The sequence below is a fragment of the Xyrauchen texanus genome, chromosome 49 (genome assembly GCF_025860055.1).
Source record: "Xyrauchen texanus isolate HMW12.3.18 chromosome 49, RBS_HiC_50CHRs, whole genome shotgun sequence".
In the NCBI taxonomy this organism is placed as follows: Eukaryota; Metazoa; Chordata; class Actinopteri; order Cypriniformes; family Catostomidae; genus Xyrauchen; species Xyrauchen texanus.
In genome coordinates this window covers 12,070,729-12,090,457 of record NC_068324.1, presented here as the reverse complement: position 1 = coordinate 12,090,457, position 19,729 = coordinate 12,070,729, and the positions used below count along the sequence as shown (strand labels likewise).

At 36.6% G+C, this 19,729-nt stretch overlaps 3 protein-coding genes and 1 pseudogene across 3 annotated transcripts; 3 read left to right on the top strand and 1 right to left on the bottom strand.

Moving 5' to 3' along the window:
- The first annotated feature begins 1,427 nt into the window (after positions 1–1,427).
- LOC127640271 (actin-related protein 6-like) lies at positions 1,428–3,283 on the top strand (annotated as a pseudogene).
- Positions 3,284–4,254: 971 nt separating this feature from the next.
- LOC127640696 (synaptonemal complex protein 3-like) lies at positions 4,255–8,587 on the top strand. Its single transcript, XM_052123393.1, has 9 exons — positions 4,255–4,387; positions 4,505–4,507; positions 7,027–7,105; positions 7,217–7,251; positions 7,378–7,495; positions 7,585–7,684; positions 7,941–8,039; positions 8,134–8,238; positions 8,534–8,587. The coding sequence occupies exons 1-9, from the start codon at positions 4,255–4,257 to the stop codon at positions 8,585–8,587; spliced, it is 726 nt and encodes a 241-aa protein (XP_051979353.1).
- A 1,283-nt stretch (positions 8,588–9,870) lies between these two features.
- On the top strand, positions 9,871–17,313 carry LOC127640458 (uncharacterized). Its single transcript, XM_052123042.1, has 11 exons — positions 9,871–9,973; positions 10,306–10,547; positions 10,702–10,756; positions 12,542–13,064; positions 13,355–13,506; positions 15,172–15,258; positions 15,374–15,497; positions 15,999–16,108; positions 16,188–16,306; positions 16,975–17,074; positions 17,176–17,313. The coding sequence occupies exons 2-11, from the start codon at positions 10,372–10,374 to the stop codon at positions 17,233–17,235; spliced, it is 1,506 nt and encodes a 501-aa protein (XP_051979002.1). The 5' UTR covers positions 9,871–9,973; positions 10,306–10,371; the 3' UTR covers positions 17,236–17,313.
- Positions 17,314–18,023: 710 nt separating this feature from the next.
- lyrm5b (LYR motif containing 5b) lies at positions 18,024–18,804 on the bottom strand. Its single transcript, XM_052123043.1, has 2 exons — positions 18,581–18,804; positions 18,024–18,244 (listed from the first exon to the last, which is right to left on the bottom strand). The coding sequence occupies exons 1-2, from the start codon at positions 18,623–18,625 to the stop codon at positions 18,032–18,034; spliced, it is 258 nt and encodes an 85-aa protein (XP_051979003.1). The 5' UTR covers positions 18,626–18,804; the 3' UTR covers positions 18,024–18,031.
- Positions 18,805–19,729: the final 925 nt, after the last annotated feature.

The following is a 19,729-nucleotide window of genomic DNA, read 5'->3' as shown; positions in this document are numbered from 1 at the left end:
GGTGGTTTGTATGTGTAATTTTTTTTTTACATTTGTGTTTGTGATTACAAAGGGTGATTACAGTTGTCAGAAGGTCAACATAATCTTCCATATAGTAGGTGGCAGTATTCACTCACTGTGTTTTCAGACCACAACCATCTGCAGCCCATAAATTATTTATTTCAGTAGATGCAATGTTCATTTGAACCACACAATTCCATTTGTATTTTGTTTCTTAAGACTGTCTGAATGTTTATTATAGTGGTAAGACCCATTTCATACTGTGGTTTTAAACCAGTGAATTTGAGTAACTGAGATGTAAAAATGTCAATACTCGTACTGGACAATGCTTTGCTAAAATTGGGTAAAGCCATGAAAAAGTCAGGGTACTGTTATGGCAGCTACTACTTATTATTATTATTATTATTATTATTATTATTATTAATATTATATATTATTCTAAACTTATTGATTTATGTTGTTTCTGGTGGTTGTATTGAGCGCAATACAGTTTTTTTGGCTGAAAACTGTCACATCGAATCAGTTGATGAAATCATAGACCTGTCTGGGGTCTTCTACATCCTCCCATTTCGAAAGGTATCATGCCATATTAGTTGTAAACTTAAGAGACACAGGATTGCCTTTGTTTTGTTTTTTTTTGTATTTGCAATGTTAAAATACTTCTTCATATCCAAACTTAATCTGTAGGGACAACTATAAGCAAGCCATTCATATTTGAATCACCCTAAAATTGCAAACACAGTTGCTCTGTGGCGCTATCAAAAACATTGCTCTTTTTGTTTTAGTATCCTGTTACAGATACATTAATTGGCTCAACCTTTGGTTTGAGTTTGGATCTCATTTGGCATCCGTTTGTGTTACCAATAGCAGGTGTTCGGGAAACCTGTCTGAAACGGTCACTATTTTTGCAGTTCCATTTGATGACGCTAATGGTGCAGATTTAACACACTTCACCTTTAAATGCTAATTTCGTGTTCAATGAAAATTGAACTCAATCAACAGCATTTGTTGCTTAAAATGTGGTACACATATTCATTTCGACTCATCCCTCCTTTAAAAAAAAAAATAAGGTTACGGTGAGACACTTACAATGGAAGTGAAGAGGGACAATATTTGGACAGTTTAAAGGTAGAAATGTGACTAATTGTAAAATGCCATTTTTGTGGCGGATGACTGTACTACGCGGATGAGCTTCAAGTTATTTGTCACTGAAGTTATGTCGTCATTGCAATGAAATTGATTATAACTTTACACAGAAAAGGTTAGTAAGTGATATTGTCACACTAAAAGCATGTTAGCTATACTTTTGAAACTGTGTGTTTTAACTTTTATGAATTGGCCCCATTCAATTCCATTGTAAGTGCCTCACTGTAAGCCAGATTTTTCATAGAACTAAGCATGGATTAAGTCTGTATAAAAAAATAATAATGAAAACACCAGGTTCAGAATGTAAAGATTTATCTGATCTGCACATCATATCAAATCTGTGCCATCTTCAATGCTTCTGTTCAAAGGTGGACATTGTAGATACCAACATTTTTATATCAGAACAGTATTTTAACTTCACATCAATTCAAGAGTCCATGAATGAGATTATATTTGAGGAATATCAGTTCCAGGCAGCCCTCAGAATTAATGGTGAGTCCACTGTTCAGCTTCAGTGAAATTAGTATTATTTATTAGGATAAAGGATTATTGGTCGCATTGCATGTTTATAACTCTGTGAGTATGAAATGTCTTGTTTCAGCTTTATCTTTGAGCGCACATCGATACTTCCATGAGAACAACTTGGAGCTGTGTTGAATTGTGGTGGACAGTGGCTTCTCCGAGACATACATTGTCCCGTATTGCAGGGGAAGGAAAATGAAGCGGGGCATTTGGAGCTAAGCTAATATAAATTTGAATTCATAGTCATGCACTAAAGATCATTTTATTGATCTCAACATAGCTTCTCAAATTCCTAGAATACATGTTGGGGGAAAGCTGCTCACCAACCATTTGAAAAAGTTAATTTCATGCAGGTAAGAATGCTTACATTTTCTGTCAGTTCTTTGGATGTGATATAATTGAAAAGCCTGTATAATCAAAGTGAATTGTAGATAAATTTGGTGGTATGACAGATTGAAAGGAGAATATCATATTGTGATGAGGGACTACTTACTGCCAGACTTCAGTGCCATCAAAAAGGGATTTTGTAAGGTAAGCATTTCAGTGTACAAGAGATCAATTCCTTTTCACCATTTTTTTGGTGTAACATTTCCCCCCCAATGCGCTCTAGGTCCTTGTGGTGGCGTAGTGACTCTTCTCAAATCGAGTGGCAGAGGACGAATCTCAGTTGCCTCCATGTCTGAGACCATCAATCCTTGCATCTTATCACGTGGCTTGTTGAGCTTGTTACCGCGGAGACAAAGCGCGTGTGGAGGCTTATGCTATTCTCTGCGGCATCCACGCACAGCCCACCACGTACCCCACCAAGAGCGAGCACCACATTATAGCGACTAAGGAGGCCAATTGGTTGCATAGGAAGCCTGACTGGATTCACTCAGCGCACCCTGGATTAAAACTTGCAACTCTGGTGTGGTAGTCAGCGTCTTTACTTGGTGAGCTACCCAGAGCTACCCCCCTTTCACCATTTTAAGCTCTTGAGTCTGTTTGATTCTCAAAATTATGCTATGGTGCAAAAGCATGTCTCTCTATCTTTGAATTGCTCTACTAGCAATTTCATTTATATTTTTTGTTTTAGCCACGAGAAGAGATTCAAAGGCAAATATAAGACGGGGGAGCAGATTATTCATCTGACTGAGGTTTGCTGTCCCAGAGATGCTCTTTCACTCCTTTGACATCGGCATTCAGGAGATAGGCATGCAAGAGGCTATTATAGTCAACTCCATTAACAACATGCTAGAGGGTAGGAGAGGTCATCCACATTCATTATCTAAGACGTATTTGTGGTTTAAAATTGTATTGCATTGAAAATACTTACAATACATCTATTCTTTATGTCCAGAGATGCAGCCCCACTTCTACAAGAACATTGTTCTTACTGGTGGCAACTCTTGTTCCTGGGATTCAGGGATCATGTTTGCAAGGAATCTGTGCACTCGATCCTGTAGAACATCAAGTTTCTGTTGTGCAGCCATTAAAGTAAGTTTTGAAAATTTTGGAAAGTCTTGTCTAGTTGATTAATTGTTGATTTAATATTTCTCTTTTGTTATCAGTACCATTTGTTACCTGTAGGGAGGAGGAAAGCTACTGGCAGAAAACCCTGACTTTGAAGAGATGAACATGGACATTATGTGTGCGAGGAGAACTAGTTAATCTTCCGTGAACAAATGCTGTCATTGCTACAGAAAATGGAATAAACACTGCTCATGCTACCTGTAGGACAATTTGTCCTCACATCCTGTCAACAACTGACTGAGCCATCTTAATACTTTTTTTAGCAAGTAGAACTTTGAACGAATTTGTTTGAATGTGATAACTTTGTGTCCTTTTTACTTTCAATATTTTGTCTTTTGTTGTATATATTGTATGTTATACAAATAATTTAAACCCGTAGGAGTAAAAGTACTTTTTTTTTTTTTTTTTTAACTAACCTGTGAGCTTAATGTAAGACTAAGTGAAACAACAATGAATATAATAAATTGCCTTAAAAATGTCTTGAACATGTGATTTTGATTCTTTAATTGTTCGATAGCTCATGTTTAAGGTATATTTTTAATCACTGGCTTAATAAGTCACATTATGTGATGCGGAAATCATCTCGCGCGCAGGTTTAAAACAGCGGGAAAACTGCTACAGAGACTCGCGTTGACACGTTTTAAAACGACTGACAGAAGTATTTTCATTTTAGTTAACGGAACAAGTAAATAGTGTAAAAAAATTACAATTTTGATAATTTAATAGGCTGAAGTGACTGACAAGTGTGTAGGTAAGATCGTCATGTAAAATAACGCAGATTATGTGGAAGTTCTCACAGAAATTATATTTTGTATAATACGTTTTAGCTTGTGAATAAACTATTTGTTAATCGCGTCGTCACTGGGATTTCGAGGAAGCCTGTTTCAGTGGTTTTTAATTGTAATTGACGGTAAGCTGTGATCCAAATCACAAATATGTTTAGTTTTTGTAAGCCCCTCTGTCTTTCAGCTAGTTTTTATGTATCTGGTCGATGATAAATCCTTTATCTGTACAGATAATTTAAGTTTACCACTGCTTTAATAGGTAACTAAATATTCATTATACAGCAGGACTATGGCCTCATCAGGGAGAAAACTGAACAAGAAGACCAAACACGCTGATAACACTACAGACCTCAAAACTTTTGACTTCAAGATAGATGAGGAAAAGAAAGAACTAAGTGGATCGGACGATGATACAAGAGACGGTGGGTCACTTAGCTATAGTGGGTGCCAAATCGGACAAAACCGACCTTTGGGAACATTTTGGGACGTCCTCTATTTTGTAAATTATGCAAAAAGTATAGGTACATGTATGGAATCAGATGGTAATAGCACTGCACTGAATGATTAATAATGAATAATTAATAAAGAAAAATGTTCATTATTATTATATTTAAATACCATTGTATTATTGTTACTCCATGGTCAAAGTATCACTATGGTACTTGTCAATAAATATATAAATGGTACCACGTCCAAATAACCATGGTGTTACCTTGGTACTTTTTTTATTAGTGATATAAAAAGGGATAGTTCACCCAAAAAAAAATTAAAATTCTCTCCTCGTGAATCCATCCCAAATGTATATGATTTCCTTTCTTCTGCAGAACACAAATTATAATTTTTAGAAGAGTATTTCAGCTCTGTATGTCTATACAATGCAAGTGAATGGTGGCCACAACCTTGAATCTCCAAAAAACACAGTCAACACAAAAGTAATTGGTACGACTCCTGTGGTTTAATCCATGTCTTCTGAATCGATATGATATGTTATGATATGTTTCTCACCCACGGTAAGCGTGGGTGAGAAATAGATTAATATTTACAGTTGAAGTCAGAGGTTTACATACAATTAGGTTGAAGTCATTAAAACTAATTTTTTAACCACTCCACGGATTTCATATTAACAAACTATAGTTTTGGCAAGTCGTTTAGGACATCTACTTTGTGCAGGACACAAGTAAATTACAACAATTGTTTACAGGCAGATTGTTTCACTTTTAATTGACTATATCAAAATTTCAGTGCGTCAGAAGTTTACATACACTAAGTTAACTGTGCCTTTAAGCAGCTTGGAAAGTTTCTGAAAATTATTTCATGGCTTTAGACAATTAGATTCTGATATGTGTACTGAATTGGAGGTGTACCTCTGGATGTATTTTACGGCCTACCTTCAAACTCAGTGCCTCTTTGCTTGACATCATGGGAAAATCAAAAGAAATCAGCCAAGACCTCAGAAAAGAAATTGTGGACCTCCACATGTCTGGTTCATCTTTGGGGGCAATTTCCAAATGCCTGAAGGTACAATATCCATCTATACAAACAATAGTATGCAAGTATAAACACCATGGGACCACCCAGCCATCATACAGCTCAAGAAGGAGACGCATTCTGTCCGAACGTAGTTCGGTGCGAAAAAGTGCAAATCAATTCCAGAACAACAGCAAAGGACCTTGTGAAGATTCTGGAGGAAACAGGTAGACAAGTATCTATATCCACAGTAAAACGAGTCCTATATCGACATAACCTGAAAGATTGCTCAGCAAGAAAGTAGCCACTGCTCCAAACTGCCATAAAAAAACGCCTGACTACAGTTTGCAATTGCACATGGGGACAAAGATGATACTTTTTTGAGAAATGCCCTTTGGTCAGATGAAATGAAAATCGAACTGTTTGGGCACAATGGCCATTATTATGTTTGGAGGAAAAAGGGTGAGGCTTGCAAGCCAAAGAACACCATCCCAACCGTGAAGCATGGGGGTGGCAGCATCATGTTGTGGGGGTGCTTTGCTGCAGGAGGGACTGGTGCACTTCACAAAATAGATGGCATCACGGGGAAGGGAAGTTATGAGGATATGTTAAAGTAACATCTCAAGACATCAGCCAGGAAGTTAAAGCTCAGTCGCAGATGGGTCTTCCCAATGGACAATGTCCCAAAGCAAACCTCCAAAGTAGTGGCAAAATGGCTTAAGGACAACAAAGTCAAGGTACAGGAGTGGCCAAAGGCCTGACCTCAATCCGATAGAAATTTTGTGGGCAGAACTGAAAAAGGAATGGGCCAAAATTGCAGCTACTTATTGTGAGAAGCTTGTGGAAGGCTACTCAAAATATTTGACCCAAGTTAAATGATTTAAAGGCAATGCACCAAATACTAACAAAGTGTATGTAAACTTCTGACCCACTGGGAATGTGATGAAAGAAATAAACCCTGAAATAAATCATTCTCTCTACTATTATTGTGACATTTCACATTCTTAAAATAAAGTAGTGATCCTAACTGACCAAAGACAGGGAAAGTTTTCTACGATTACATGTCAGGAATTGTGAAAAACTGCATTTAAATGTATATGGCTGTGTATGTAAACTTCTGAATTCAACTGTAAGTGCTTTTTTTCACTTCCATATTCTACTTTTGTTTTTTGGCAATTCACATTATTTGTGCATACTGCCACCTGCTGGTCAAAGGTGGAAATTTATAGTAAAAAAGGGACTTAAAAATGTATTTGTATCTCAAGCACACCAATCATATAATTTCAGAAGATATGAATTTAAACACTGGAGTTGTATTCACCATTCACTTGTATGGTCTGAAATATTTTTCAAAAAAATCTTAATTTGGGTTCTACAGAAGAAAGAAAGTCATACACATCTTGGATGGAATGAGGGTGATTAAATGGGGAAAATGATCTCAGCAGTGAACTATTCCTTTAGGTTCAGATAACTTGGACTGAATTATTTTGAAATTAAATAACACAAATATTATATTACAAGGGACATACTGTAGCTGTGAAGGTTTTTTATGCTCTTTTATTTTGCTCCTATAATTTTTATTTTGTTGCATTAGAAACTCCAATCATTGACAAACTGGCCAAGAAACGATCTGCAGATACATTTGATGACGATGACCCAAGTGTCGGTGTGGGGTAAGTACCAAGACATTTATACTTGGCCATAGTTGTGAAGCCCTTTCTCTAAAGAAAATTAAAAAAGAAAAAAATCACAAACATGTACACATTTACTGTGCTTTATCCCAGGAATGAAGTTCAGTCAATGCTAGAAAGATTTGGTGGTAAGTTTTGCTTATTGTGCATTGATATCTCAGTGATGTCACTTTGATAATATTGCCTTGTGTTAAAACAGCCTGTCATTATATACTGTTTTATTCTCAAATACACACGATTGAATGGCCATTTAGCGGACATAAGCAAGGCCATGCAGACCAAAAGGAAGCGCTTGGAGTCTCTTACTAAACACTCTTTAAAGGGCAGCACTCAGAAACTAGAGCAGATGTGGAAAACCCAGCAGAATCAGAGGTAAATGAGCAGTAGAAAATGGCACGTCTTTTTTTATTCACTTCTTTATTGATGTTCAGAAACAACGATATTTGATTGCCTTTTTGCAGGCAGAAGCTGACACAAGAGTATTCCCAGCAGGTGTTCTCTGTACTTCAGCAATGGGAAACTGATGCTCAGAAATCTGAAGAACAGGAGGAGAAACTGAATGTAAGTGCTGGACATTAGATGAGAGACTACATTATTAACTGTTGGCTTCAGTGAGTTACGTCGCTTAACTACAGATCTCCTCTTCGAAATGTAGCCAAGAAGTTTATAGTTTGTAATGTGATTTTTGGGCACATGACGCATTTGGTAAAATATAATGCAATGCCTTTCAGTACCTTGCAGCCATTTAGAGTTGTTTGACATAAATGTCTACAATCATATAGCTTTTCCTTTGAACTTCTCATTCCTTTTTTTACAGAATTTGTTTCGCCAGCAGCAGAAGCTGCTCCAGCAGGCAAGAGTTGTGCAAAACCAAAAAATAAAAACCATCAAAGACCTGTATGAGCAGTTTGTCAAGGTTAGAGATGCCATCATCGTTTTAAGTACTTGAACTTAAAGCAAGACCAACTTTTTTTATTTATTTCATTTGAACGAGATCAATTTCTGTGCAGAACATGGAAGAGATGGAAAAAGGCCATGAAGCTTTCCTGCAGGGCACCCAGATGGAGCTTAAAAAGGAAATGGCCCTGCTGCAGAAGAAGATAATGATGGACACAGTGAGTGCATCTACAAAGGAGATTTAACATCACCGCATTTAGGTTTCTTCTGGATGTCTGCTTTAAATAGACTTTTAATATAACATTTGGTGTATTCTTCATTGCCTTGCAAAGTTTTTTTAAATGGAAAAAGGTAGATCCTTTAAATTTAAAAAGCATGTTGTGAGCCTATTAAACATTTAGATTTTTCTTGGTTTAGTCATTGGGTCTCACTCATGAAACACAAGCAACAATTTGCACAATAATTGATTTATGAATAATTTACACAGAAATTGTTATTATTTTATATTTACAGCAGCAACAGGAGATGGCCACTGTTCGAAAGTCCCTTCATTCCATGCTCTTCTGAAAATGTCTTTCCATTCTTATGTTACCATTACATGTTCAGATGTTGTGAATGATTTAAGCTGTTACATTTTTTTAAAAGTATATATGACTAAGTTAGTGGTCTCTGTATTTAGTTTTTTTTTAATCAGTTTGTTCATTTGAATCAATAATTGTCCTCCTGTTGTTTTAAATTAAATGGTTATCTGATTAGATCAAATTAATGCTTCTGTTATGTTTTTCATTCTAATGAAGAGTCCAGTGTCAACCTGATGCTCCAATCTTAGAAAGTCCCTATTCGCAGGGGCCAGGGTAGCTCAGTGAGTATTGACTCTGACTACCACCCCTGGAGTCGTGAGTTCGAATCCTAGGTGTGCTGAGTGACTCCAGCCAGGTCTCCTAAGCAACCAAATTGGCCCGGTTGCTAGCAAGGGTAGAGTCACATGGGGTAACCTCCTCATGGTCGCGATTAGTGGTTCTTGCTCTCAATGAGGCATGTGGTAAATTGTGTGCGGAGAGTAGCATGAGCCTCCACATGCGGAGTCTCCACGGTGTCATGCACAATGAGCCATGTGATAAGATGCGTGGATTGACGGTCTCAAAAGCAGAGGCAACTGAGACTTGTCCTCTGCCACCCGGATAGAGGTTAGTAACCGCACCATCACGAAGACCTACTGTGGGAATTGGGCATTCAAAATTGGGAGAAATTGGGATTAAATAAAGAAGAAAAAAGAAAGTAATTTTCCCATGGTAGTGCAGTTTAACCCTAAAAAGGGCAAGAACATAAAGAATATTAATTTAACTATTTGTAAACTCATTATCCAAATAATAAATGTCCATGTTTTTATTCAAGATATTGCTTTTGTTTTCAATTTGATACCTTTTAGAAATTATGAAAATAACATTGAAACGTTAGAAAAATTTGCTTAAGGGTCAGCTGTTTTCTCAAAAATGCTCCCTTGTTGTTTTAGGTAAAATATCGCAAGTTGATGCAAGAGTTTTAATACAAAGTCATATAACCTCAGTATTTGCAGGGAGCTTCACAAAAATTTTAGACTCGCTCAAAATTCCGTTCCCAAGCTTGGTGAGAATAGTAATTTAATGGTCAACGTGCAAAAGACTTAATTGATTTGCCTCTTTTATTTGTGACTTATTTTAAAGAATATATTTAAATAGATTTTAATATATATTTTGACGTGAAAAACGGAAGAAATGTTCCTCAAATTGAAAGTGAAGAAATATATTTAGGGTCCTTTAAATATAAAGCTAACTAGCCATGATATGCCGGAAGTGACATAACCGGAAAAACTGAATGCTCAATGGCGGTATTTGCCATGGTGACTTCAATAATCGATGATGCGGTATCTAAGCGAAAAATTTGCGTTTCACGTTGTTATGTTGTATCAAGATGGTAAGTAAAAAAAAGTTAATTTTCATTATATTATAAAACTGCGAACTGGTGAAGTTTTGTATTAAACTATCGCCTTAAAAACGATCTTAATGTAATTTGGCTTGCTAACTGGTTAGCAAGTTCTCTGGTTAACCGTTAAATCCAATGGTTATACACTTCAGTAATGATATTGTTGTATAAACACTGTAATGATAACGATTGTATGTCAAAACATATGATGAAAACAGTTTCACTAACCAAGAACTGATCCCCCCTCCCCCCTTAGCCTCTGGTCTTTATGAGTTTATAAAGGCTTTTATGTATCTGATATGCATACGTTTCTCTTTATATAGATTCATCAGCACACCAGCTGTCAACTGTAGCCACAGGACGACTCCAATAAGCCATAATCAGAAGTAATGTTTCACATACAGGAGAGCTCGGAGCCGAGCAGTCCTCTGTACCGTCCCTGGATGGAGTCAGACACTCCTGACTCTCTCAACAATGCCTGTTTGTTGAATGACAGCGATTTCCTTTTGGAAGACCCCGGGCTTTCTCATGAATTGTCGTCCATTATCATCCCAGAGACCCCTAGGTATAATTTCTGATGTAAATATGTATTGATGAGATGTTTGTTATAAGCAGGAGCTTGTGTTTTTGTTATGCAGTAGGTTTAATCTCTGTACATTGAACATTGTTAACTTCTTGAAATTACTGACTGCAATGAAGTATCTAGCTTTCCTTTACAGCCCCATGACTCACAGAGGAAAACGGCATTCCCAAAAAGATGATGACAGAAGTGTGGTAAGAGAAAAGGGTTGCATTCAGAATGGCATACTACTGTACTACTCTTGCTATTACTGCAGTTTGCATTATGTGTACTGTGCACAGTATGTGAATTTCTGTATGAGTAGTATATATGCATAGTCAGTGCACTTTATCTTAGCATATTTATTTTCCAGTCCAACAAATAAACAAAGTAATATCAGCTGCCATGTTTAACATCTTCTTTTTGACTCATTGTTAGGGGTGGAAAGAGTACAGCGTAATAATACTCAAGTAAAAGCACTGTTACATCTTTAAAGATTTAGTATGAGTAGAGTAAAAGTACCTGTCCTAAAATCTACTCAAGTAACAATAAAAGAGTTGCTCATTTAAAAGTACTCCTGAGTATTGAGTACCGAGTTGCGAAAGCTATGCCCCTATAAAATAAAAACTCTATGCTACGATTTTAAAAATGTAGCACACATACTGTAATTTACATTCCTTTTTATGGCTGTTTGCCAGAAAGTATAAAAAAAATTGGTATTTTATAGGTGTTTGTGATTGACAACTTTTAAAATACATCACTTATCTTTGATACTGTACACACTACATGAATCTGATTTAAAAAAATATATATAAAAGGGTGACATGATTACAGAAATTAAAAGATTAAAGTTATTTTCATTATCATAATGTATGAAACAATTACATTAATATCAGTTTATGTGTAGGGTCTACATTTTCTTTAATGCCGACAAGAGAGAGTTACTGTTGCGCATAAAACATGTTCAAAACAAAGCAATAATAATAATTTATGAAAACCCACTAAAAAAGCAGGGTCACTTGGTGCGTTATGTCCCGCACAATAGAGGGGGTAGAGCAGTTGTTTGGTACAGGGGCCACATTGGGCTTCAAAGGAATAATTCACACAAAAATAACAAATTCTCATCATTTACTCACTCTTATGCCATCCCAGATGTGCATAACTTTCTTCAGCAGAACACAAATTAAGATTTTTAGAAGAATATCTCAGCTCTTTTGGTTCATACAATTCAAGTGAATGGGTGCCAAAATTTTGAAGCTCCAAAAATCAAGTCAGCATAAAAGTAGCCTAATCCATGTGAATCCAGTGTTCAGAAACGATATGATAGATGTGGTGAGAAACAGATCAATATTTAAGTACATTTTTACTATAAAGTCTCCTCCCTGCTCAATCAATCTCCACTTTAACTTTCACATTCTTCTTTTGTTTTTGGGGATTCACATTCTTCATGCATATCACCATCTACTGAGCAGGGTGAAGAATTTCTAGCAAAATTGGACTTAAATATTGATCTGTTGAAGACATGAATTTAACCACTGGAGTTGCTGCATTTATGTGCTTTTTGGTGTGTCAAGATTTTGGCATCCATTCACTTGTATTCTATAGGCCTACAGAGCAGAGATATTCTTCTAGAACTCTTAATTTGTGTTCTGAGGAAAGAAAGTCATACACATCTGGGATGGCATGTGGAAGTAAATGATGAGAGAATTTTCATTTTTGGGTGAACTATTCCTTTGATGGCACCCACTGACTAAAACATGCAATTTACTGAGATCACGTGAGAACAATGTAACATACTGCAGTTTGAAATACTGCAAGTGTTTTCACTTACCATTTATAAAAAAAAAAAAAAAAATGAAAGGCAGTATACAGCGTATAATGCAAATTAAGAAGTTTGCTAATATTCCATTCCAGATATAACCAAGCTCTGAAATTGTTTTCATAAATGTTGTTATGCTTGGTGCCACATGAAAGTCTCGCCATGTTGTCCTTATCTTTAGGCTACATCGTCCCATTCAGATGGTAGAAAATTAGAAAGACGAGGAAACATTCCAGGATACCTGAGTACGACTCCAAGCTCCCAAAGAACAATTAAGCGGCGTAAACTGGAGGACTCAAATGCAGGTGCGATTGTCCGCGGGAACTTTGACATTACACCAGGAGCAAATGGATTTGTAGCTGCCTCATCTCTGTTACCATCTCATTTTAAATGGCTGGAGTCTCCACGTCCAGCAATGTCCTCGGTTTCCCATCCTCCTGCATCTTCAAAACCCTCTTCTTCGGCTGGGTCTTCTACATGTGTACTGGATCCAATTAGCGATCAGACATATTTAAATGAGTTGTTAGGGATGGGTTGCACCTCTAAGCAGAAGACGAAAAGCACCACCAATGGAAGGGAACAGAGATCTAAAAAGACTTTCTATAGCAAGAAACGATCTAGAGCCTCTAAAAGTACATCAGCAGAGCCCAAGACAGACTCCCCTTTACTTGCCATAGAGGAACATGATTTATTGCTTGATGCCGGTATGTATTATTCACCATAAAGAGAGAGAGATTCATTGTCAAAGTGAATTTGGGCCTTAAACTTTCTTCACTCAAGCCTATAATTGATCGGTGGTTACATTTTCATAGATGCCACTGTACTGGTCTTCAGTCATAACTCAGTTTTGACAAATGTGTAATTACTGCGTTTGGTCATTTGTTGTGCATTCCTCCAGTCCCTTTTTTCACTTTATTTTCATCCACAGGTTTAAAGGTCAGGATTTTGCTACTATATTTTAACTCTTTGTTTTATTTGGTGATCACACCAACAGCAGAGAGAATACGAGGACCAGTAAATACATCCACATGTCAGATACCAGAAGATGTTGTCATCATAGAAGATGATGCCAAGGATGTTGGTGTCGATAGTATGGTCCGTACAGCTCAGATGGTTGAGGATGAGGCTTATGCCAGAAGCCTTCAGGTGGGACTTATTCTCCTTAACTGTTCCATTAATTATTATTTTAGTGCTTTTGAGGAGTAAATATTTGGAAATATGAAATGCAATTCTCATTGGATTGCCTACCCACAGCAGTGTGTTACACAATTATTATCATTTCATTTTAACAGGGCAGATTCTTGCAAATGGTGTGTTTATACAGACATGTAAAAATTATAAATATTTCTTTTTTAATTAGCTCAAATGTGTAACTTTTTCAGTGTTAAAATACATTCTCCTATCCAAGCTTAATATGCGGAGACAACTGTAAATAAAAATTAAGCCATTCATAGGTACATTTTGTCTCTGTGGCATTATGGATATTCCTGTTTGTTTTGAGTTCTACACGACAAGACTGACTCAGCTGGGGTTGGGGACGGGACTGTTTGTTCGATCAACTGATGGGGGTACATACTTTCAATTAGACAGGGGGCATATTCAGCTGTTTTGTTTACACATAGTTTATTTTTGCAATTCAGCTTAGTGGTGCAGAAATTACACACTTCAGCTTTAATTCATTTTTTTATACCACTAATTACAACAAAACACAAAGTGTATCTAACTATAAATTGTCATTAAGGCTATATAACTGCTCAGTAATTACTCTGCATTCTTGGTTCAATTCTTGGTTCATTTCAAGTCGGACTTGACGAAATTAATGATTTGTGATTCAGTACGTTTTTGATTCCCTAAAATGTATTGGGCTAATAAAGTAATTTGTTCGGTAAGAAGTATGTTTTACGGTATAGATTCAAAGGAACCATCTGATAATGGCCTTTCATTCTGGAAAATGACTATGCTAGATACCCTGTATGTTTTGCCTTGTATATTAAAAAAAGGTACACGGTTTGAACTTTTAATTGTTGATTTCAAATTTGCGATGTTCCTCCTAAATACATTTTATTAGTGGTGCCTTTTAAGGCAAGCATCTGTATTATTATTGCTCATTCAGAGGGTTAGAGATTTGAACAAAACAGCCCCCAACATTAAGTATTATACTTGGTATTATAGTATAGGTAGACCTGGGTAACTCGGCGAGTAAAGACTCTGACTACCACCCCTGGAGTCGCAAGTTCGAATACAGGGAGTGCTGAGTGACTTTAGCCAGGTCTCCTGGGAGGGTAGAGTCACGTGGGGTAACTCTACCTTGTGGTCGCTATAATGAGGCTCTCGGTGAGGCACATGATGAGTAGCGTGACTTCTCCACACGCGCTATGTCTCTGTGGTAATGCACTCAACAAGCCACGTGATAAGATTCATGGATTGACATTCTCCGACTCGGAGGCAACTGAGATTCATCCTCTGCCACCCGGAACGAGTATTGCCCTGAGTCAATACGCCACCACGAGGTCTTATAGCGAATTGGGCATAACAAATTTGGAGAGAAAAGAAAAAAGTATCTCGTTCTGAAATGTATGTGCTACGTGTTACCTTAAATGATACGGCTTGTTGAGTAGCGGTGGGCTGTTATTTTTCTAAATGATCAAGTTTACCATTTTCTCATGGCAGACATTTCGGGACCAGATATGAAAACAAGAACCTTGATGACAAAGAACCTTATAGACTTTCTTCTGCTTTCGATCATGTTGAGTGGAATAGGCTAATACTGTACTTTTCATTCAGTTGAGTCACCCTTTGTGTATGATATAGGAACAATTTGATATAGAAGAGCGACTGGAGCAAGAGCAGCGGAGGCTACATTCCAGATCACCAAGCAGAAATTACCACAACCAAATGGTCAGTTGTATTGTTTGCTGTATTTGTATTGCTAGTTTAGAGAATTGAAGCATAATACTGTGATCATAATTTTCATGGGATTTCAGGAAGTGATTGTTTCATGCATTTTTTGCAGGTTGATCCTTATGTTGGCTTGGGATGGATCTCTCCATGGGCCTCAATGATCAACTCTGCATCATTCTCACATGGAGCCTCAGAATTTTCAGAGCTCCAGCAGGCCATGTTTGGAGAGCAACCCCGTAAGTCACCTCTAATTGTCACGTGATCCAAATGTATCAACTTGGTTAGAAAAAATATTTTGATTCTGCTCTGATTATGTAATTTGCAGGGTTCCCATCCTTTTTGACCAGTTATTTGTGATATCTGGTCACCAATTTTTGAAAATGATTTTGATTCAGACTGATTCACTAATGAATCATTCAGACTGTTTTTGTGAACCATTTTGAATAAAACTGTAACTATAAAGAACTGACTCAAAATTCGGACATCATTATGGCTTGCAAGTTCTGACCAAGAGCAATATAAAGTTGATGACTTTTTTTAGAGCACATCTTATGTGTAAAAAAAAAAAAAAAGATAGATGAAAAAAAAAAGTCCCTGATATTTCAAGATTTTATATTGATGATAAATTTAGATTAAAACAATACAAAATGTTAATTGTTGACAGTTGAAATGCAACCATGATCTTTTAAAGGCCAGTGCATGTTATTGCCTCTGATTTTGATTATTTAATTGGACAGGAAGACAACAGGGAGGCCGTCAGACCGGCAGAACTCGTAATTCCCGGCGCCGACAACCTTCTCACTTGCATATGGACGTGTTTGATGACTTGCAGGGAAATAATTACGAGGTTTGAATTTTTAATGCAAGTTAATCACATGCTGGTCTTCCTCAACACCTGTTTTCTTAATTGTCCTTTGCTTTTTCAGGCTCTTTTAGCATTTGAGGAGCAACAAGGTGCTGTAGCCAAAAACACTTTGAGCAAGGCAGAGATCGAAAGGTTGCCCACAAAAGTGTATGATCCTTCACACAGTGCAGGAAAGACAGAGTAAGTCACTCTGATGCACCGAACGGGATGCCAGGATTGCCATACTCTAATAATTTAATAGAATAGAAATAATTTAATAATTTTCTTCATTTTCAAACAGTGATCAACTGCATTTCTTTCAAAGGGGTCATGACATGAGGAATTACATTTTCCTTATCTTTTCACATGTAGGAGTTCATTGTTTAATCAAAACATAATATAAGTTTCAGAACTCAAAACCTTCTCTTCACTGCAAAAGGAGCATTTTTTGAAACCAAGCTGCCAAAACGACTCTCTACTTCCTCCACATTTTGATGTCACATTGTGGTAGATATTTGCATTTGACTGCCTCCACAACAACACATCAATGCCTGCTTTACCTTATCACTTCTGTAGCCCGAACAATAGTGGTGTGCAGTGAGATGACAAGGAGAGAGCAGGTCAGTCAAAAGCAGAGAGCCAATTAGAACAGTGGGAGTTTACTGTCAAGTCTTAAAGGAGAAGCAACACCAAAACAGTGTTTCTGACAGAGGGTCAAATACATGACTGTTTTTTTTGTGAAAACACTTTACTAATATAATAAGAGAACCTCAAGGAACATATTAAAAAAATAAAAAGGCATGTCATGACTCCTTTAAAGTGGTGCCTATAGAAGATACGTTTTTATGCCCTTTTTTGTCTCTTCGCAGCTGTCAGATCTGTTTCAGTGAGTACAAAGCGGGCGAGAGGCTTCGAATGCTCCCATGCCTCCATGACTACCATGTGAAGTGCATTGACCGCTGGTTAAAGGTGTGGATCATTTTGAAAACTCAATTCCAAAATGTATTTTACAATCACAGTATTTTGCAAAATGTAAAATCCCACCATCCTGTCTTGTGTTCTGCTCACAGGAGAATGCCACTTGCCCCATATGCAGAGCAGATATATCAGTATGTGGAGGTTTTTCTTAAGAATGCACGAGTTCAGGACTTGTGTCTACCTCAGAGCTGGTCGTGTGATCACCTGTCTGACTTTTAATGTTACTGTGAAGTTTTACTTTGAATGTTATTAAACACATTTTAAATGTATACCATGTTTGAGCCAATATAAGTCACTGCCATGCAACTACTGTTTATTATTTCGAAAGATCCTCCTAAAACATATCGGACACAGCAATATTGTTTCACACCAATGGCAACAAAAGGGATAGTTCAGCTAAAAAATACTGTCATCATTTACTCACCCTCAGGTTTTTTTCAAACCTTTAGGAATTCATTTGACATCAAGAGAGTGAGTAAATGACAGCGTTGTCATTTTGGGGTTAACATAACCATTTACCAAAGTAAAACAATTTTAATTTTTCTGATTTTCAAATAAATTCAATTTCTATAGATCTGCTTGTCTATTTTCTTATATAAAAAGTAATAATACATATATATATAACACAGTATCTCAGTGTAAATATATATGTACTGTACACTCACTACTTTACATTGTAGCAAAGTGTCATTTCTTCAGTGTTGTCACATGAAAAGATATAATCAAATATTTGCAGAAATGTGAGGGGTGTACTCACTTTTGTGAGATACTTCATGTTGGCATTTAAATAGACTGGTTTTCCCATATACTACATTAGATTTTATGTTAAGTTAATGCACAGAAAAGTAAAGATATCTTTAGTGTGTTCACAGCTTCTTTACCACCACTATTGCCCTGTTGTTAAAGAAAATTACAGGCAAAGCATTGCCAAGTGATTTTATTCAGCAGTCACTCGTCTGTGTCATAATATCGCTTCTTCAAAGCTCTGTACTTTCGTAGGTAATACAGAGCTTCCAGCTCTTTCACCACAAATTCTCCTCGGCTGATGAGTTCTTTGATCTTCTCTGGATCTCGCACATCCTTATTCTTGGCAAAAGCGGCCCTCAGTCTGTCTCTGAAATGGTCTCCGCCTTTTGGGTATTCGCGTCCAAGAAAAAGCAACTTGAAAGAAAGAAAGGATTATGATTATCTACTGCCTAGAGTCAGATGTGAATGGCGTGGAATTTTAATATGGCATACTTTAATGTTTTTTCCCTTTAGTATCATAAATTAAAATTGTGACTTGAAAGTATAATAACAGTATAGAATGTGACAAACACACTGCCTAACATCCACGGAAAAAAGAAAGTCATATGGGTCTGGAACAACACGAGAGTGAGTAAATAATGACAGAATGTACCCCATGACATAGTTGTTTCATAATTTAGAAGCCTCTATTGATTTTTTTATCTCCTCAAACCAATATAATTTATAAGCAGAAGGGGGCAGTGTACTCACAGTTTTATATAGTTGCACTACTTCTCCTCGGAGTGTGTTTGTCATTTTCCAGCGATTGTTTTGCGTTCTGAAACAACAACTTGCGTACAAGAAACTTCAGCTGACCTGTTACAACTCAAACAAGATTAGTGATTATGAAAAGATTTAAATTGTAACACGTAAATATATAAGCATGCATGTCATTTTGCCCTTTGAACGGAATGTATACAATCAGTCAAGCAACTTCTGACGTCCTCAAAAAGCATGTCAAAATAAAAGACCTCCTTTTCTTTTTTTTAGGTTAAAAATAGTATTATTATTGCTATAATTAATGACAGGCAGTGTACAAAGTATGTCCAAAAACCCTGTAGAGAAAAAGGGATTTTCCCTTTAGTTTTTTTATGATGGCAGTTCTGGATTTATGATTGAAATATGGTCTGTAGTAAACATTACTTTAAGATGCTTCGATGTTTTGTTTAAAAACATAACGTGCACACGGTCATACCCCTAACATGAATGTTGCTTACAAGTTGCATGATAGGAACTACAACTGTTTCCCGTTTCGTCAGGCACGTTCGCTCACATGGTTGTGGTATTTGTAGTCCGTATCCAGCAACTCGTCAGCAACGTACTTTTGTTTATTAAACAGGCCGTCTTAATTCACGTTTGATATATGAATGTGTAGTTTCTGTTGTAGAACAAAACGTCCAAGTATCTTCAAATAATGTGTAACATGGACAATATTTTACTCATAAATTTAAAAACAATAGGAAATTCCCAGGGTCAATTAAAATGTGTAGGCGCATACATATATATATATATAGCGCTTTTCACAGCAGGCCTTGGTTCAAAGCAGCTGTACATGAAATTATAACAGAATATGAATGAATAGAATCCCAATATTAGTTATTTATGTTTAGAACTATAGTGGTTAAAATTCTTAAGTGTTGTGGGTCAGTGATTAAAAAAAAAAATATTTAGTATGAACAACACAGGTGCATTGTCCTTTGATTTTGGTCGATGACGGCTTTTGAATGTGATTTGATTTTTTGTTGAACAAAAAGTGTTTTTGTTTGTTTATTTTGACTAGTCTGTCAAAATAAAAGTCATTTCGAGTACTGGTAAATTAAAGCCTATATAACAACCAGAGTGCAATTAAAAGCATGAGAA

Excerpts from the sequence above, each read along its gene's own strand:
- LOC127640696 (XM_052123393.1), top strand. The coding sequence starts at position 4,255 with ATGGCCTCATCAGGGAGAAAACTGAACAAGAAGACCAAACACGCTGAT. Across the intron at positions 7,106-7,216 it reads GACCCAAGTGTCGGTGTGGG|GAATGAAGTTCAGTCAATGC; the intron begins GTAAGTACCAAG and ends GCTTTATCCCAG. Across the intron at positions 8,040-8,133 it reads TGTATGAGCAGTTTGTCAAG|AACATGGAAGAGATGGAAAA; the intron begins GTTAGAGATGCC and ends ATTTCTGTGCAG.
- LOC127640458 (XM_052123042.1), top strand. The coding sequence starts at position 10,372 with ATGTTTCACATACAGGAGAGCTCGGAGCCGAGCAGTCCTCTGTACCGT. Across the intron at positions 15,498-15,998 it reads CATGTTTGGAGAGCAACCCC|GAAGACAACAGGGAGGCCGT; the intron begins GTAAGTCACCTC and ends TTAATTGGACAG. Across the intron at positions 16,307-16,974 it reads CACAGTGCAGGAAAGACAGA|CTGTCAGATCTGTTTCAGTG; the intron begins GTAAGTCACTCT and ends GTCTCTTCGCAG.
- lyrm5b (XM_052123043.1), bottom strand. The coding sequence starts at position 18,625 with ATGACAAACACACTCCGAGGAGAAGTAGTGCAACTATATAAAACT. Across the intron at positions 18,245-18,580 it reads TAGTGCAACTATATAAAACT|TTGCTTTTTCTTGGACGCGA; the intron begins GTGAGTACACTG and ends CTTTCTTTCAAG.